At 47.1% G+C, this 535-nt stretch overlaps 1 protein-coding gene across 1 annotated transcript; it reads left to right on the top strand.

Annotated features, from left to right (window-relative positions):
• Positions 1-5: 5 nt before the first annotated feature.
• LOC106322232 lies at positions 6-529 on the top strand (the record flags this gene model as incomplete). The annotated part of the gene is made up of 1 exon (XM_013760357.1): positions 6-529. A coding segment is annotated over one exon (519 nt), but the record flags the coding sequence as incomplete, so codon positions are not given.
• Positions 530-535: the final 6 nt, after the last annotated feature.

Here is a 535-nt window from a genome sequence, read left to right on the forward strand (position 1 = left end):
ACATATCCGAAGAACAACCCTCAGACAAAGCAAACGAGGAAGACATTTCTAGGCAAGTATGTAATGATCCTCCAACCCTTTTCCGCCCAGTGGCCAAACTCAGTTCTTTTAACCCTTACAACCACATGGAAGGGTCTTCCACTCCACATACACTAAACCAAAACAAGTTCCAGTCGTGTAAACAAGACACAGCAATGCTGAGATTGGTTGAAGGAGCTTACAGCGAACGGTTTGTGCCTCAGAAATGCGGAAGTGGGTGTTGCAGCGTTTCTCAGAAAGACTCATTGTTGGGTCCAGAGTTTGTGGACTACTTGGACCCACCAACGTTCCCTAGTTATGAACTAGCTGCTATAGCGACTGATATAAGCAGCCTCGCATGGTTGAGAAGCGGTTTGGAGAGCAGCAGCGTGAGAGCGATGGAGGAAGCAGCTGGTCGGTTAAGGCCACAGGGGACAAGAGGACATCGAGATCATTGTCTTGTGTCTGAACAAGGAAAGAGCAGAACCAATGTCCTGTCTACATAAAAATTGCATTT

This window comes from Brassica oleracea, unplaced genomic scaffold (assembly GCF_000695525.1).
Source record: "Brassica oleracea var. oleracea cultivar TO1000 unplaced genomic scaffold, BOL UnpScaffold10908, whole genome shotgun sequence".
In the NCBI taxonomy this organism is placed as follows: Eukaryota; Viridiplantae; Streptophyta; class Magnoliopsida; order Brassicales; family Brassicaceae; genus Brassica; species Brassica oleracea.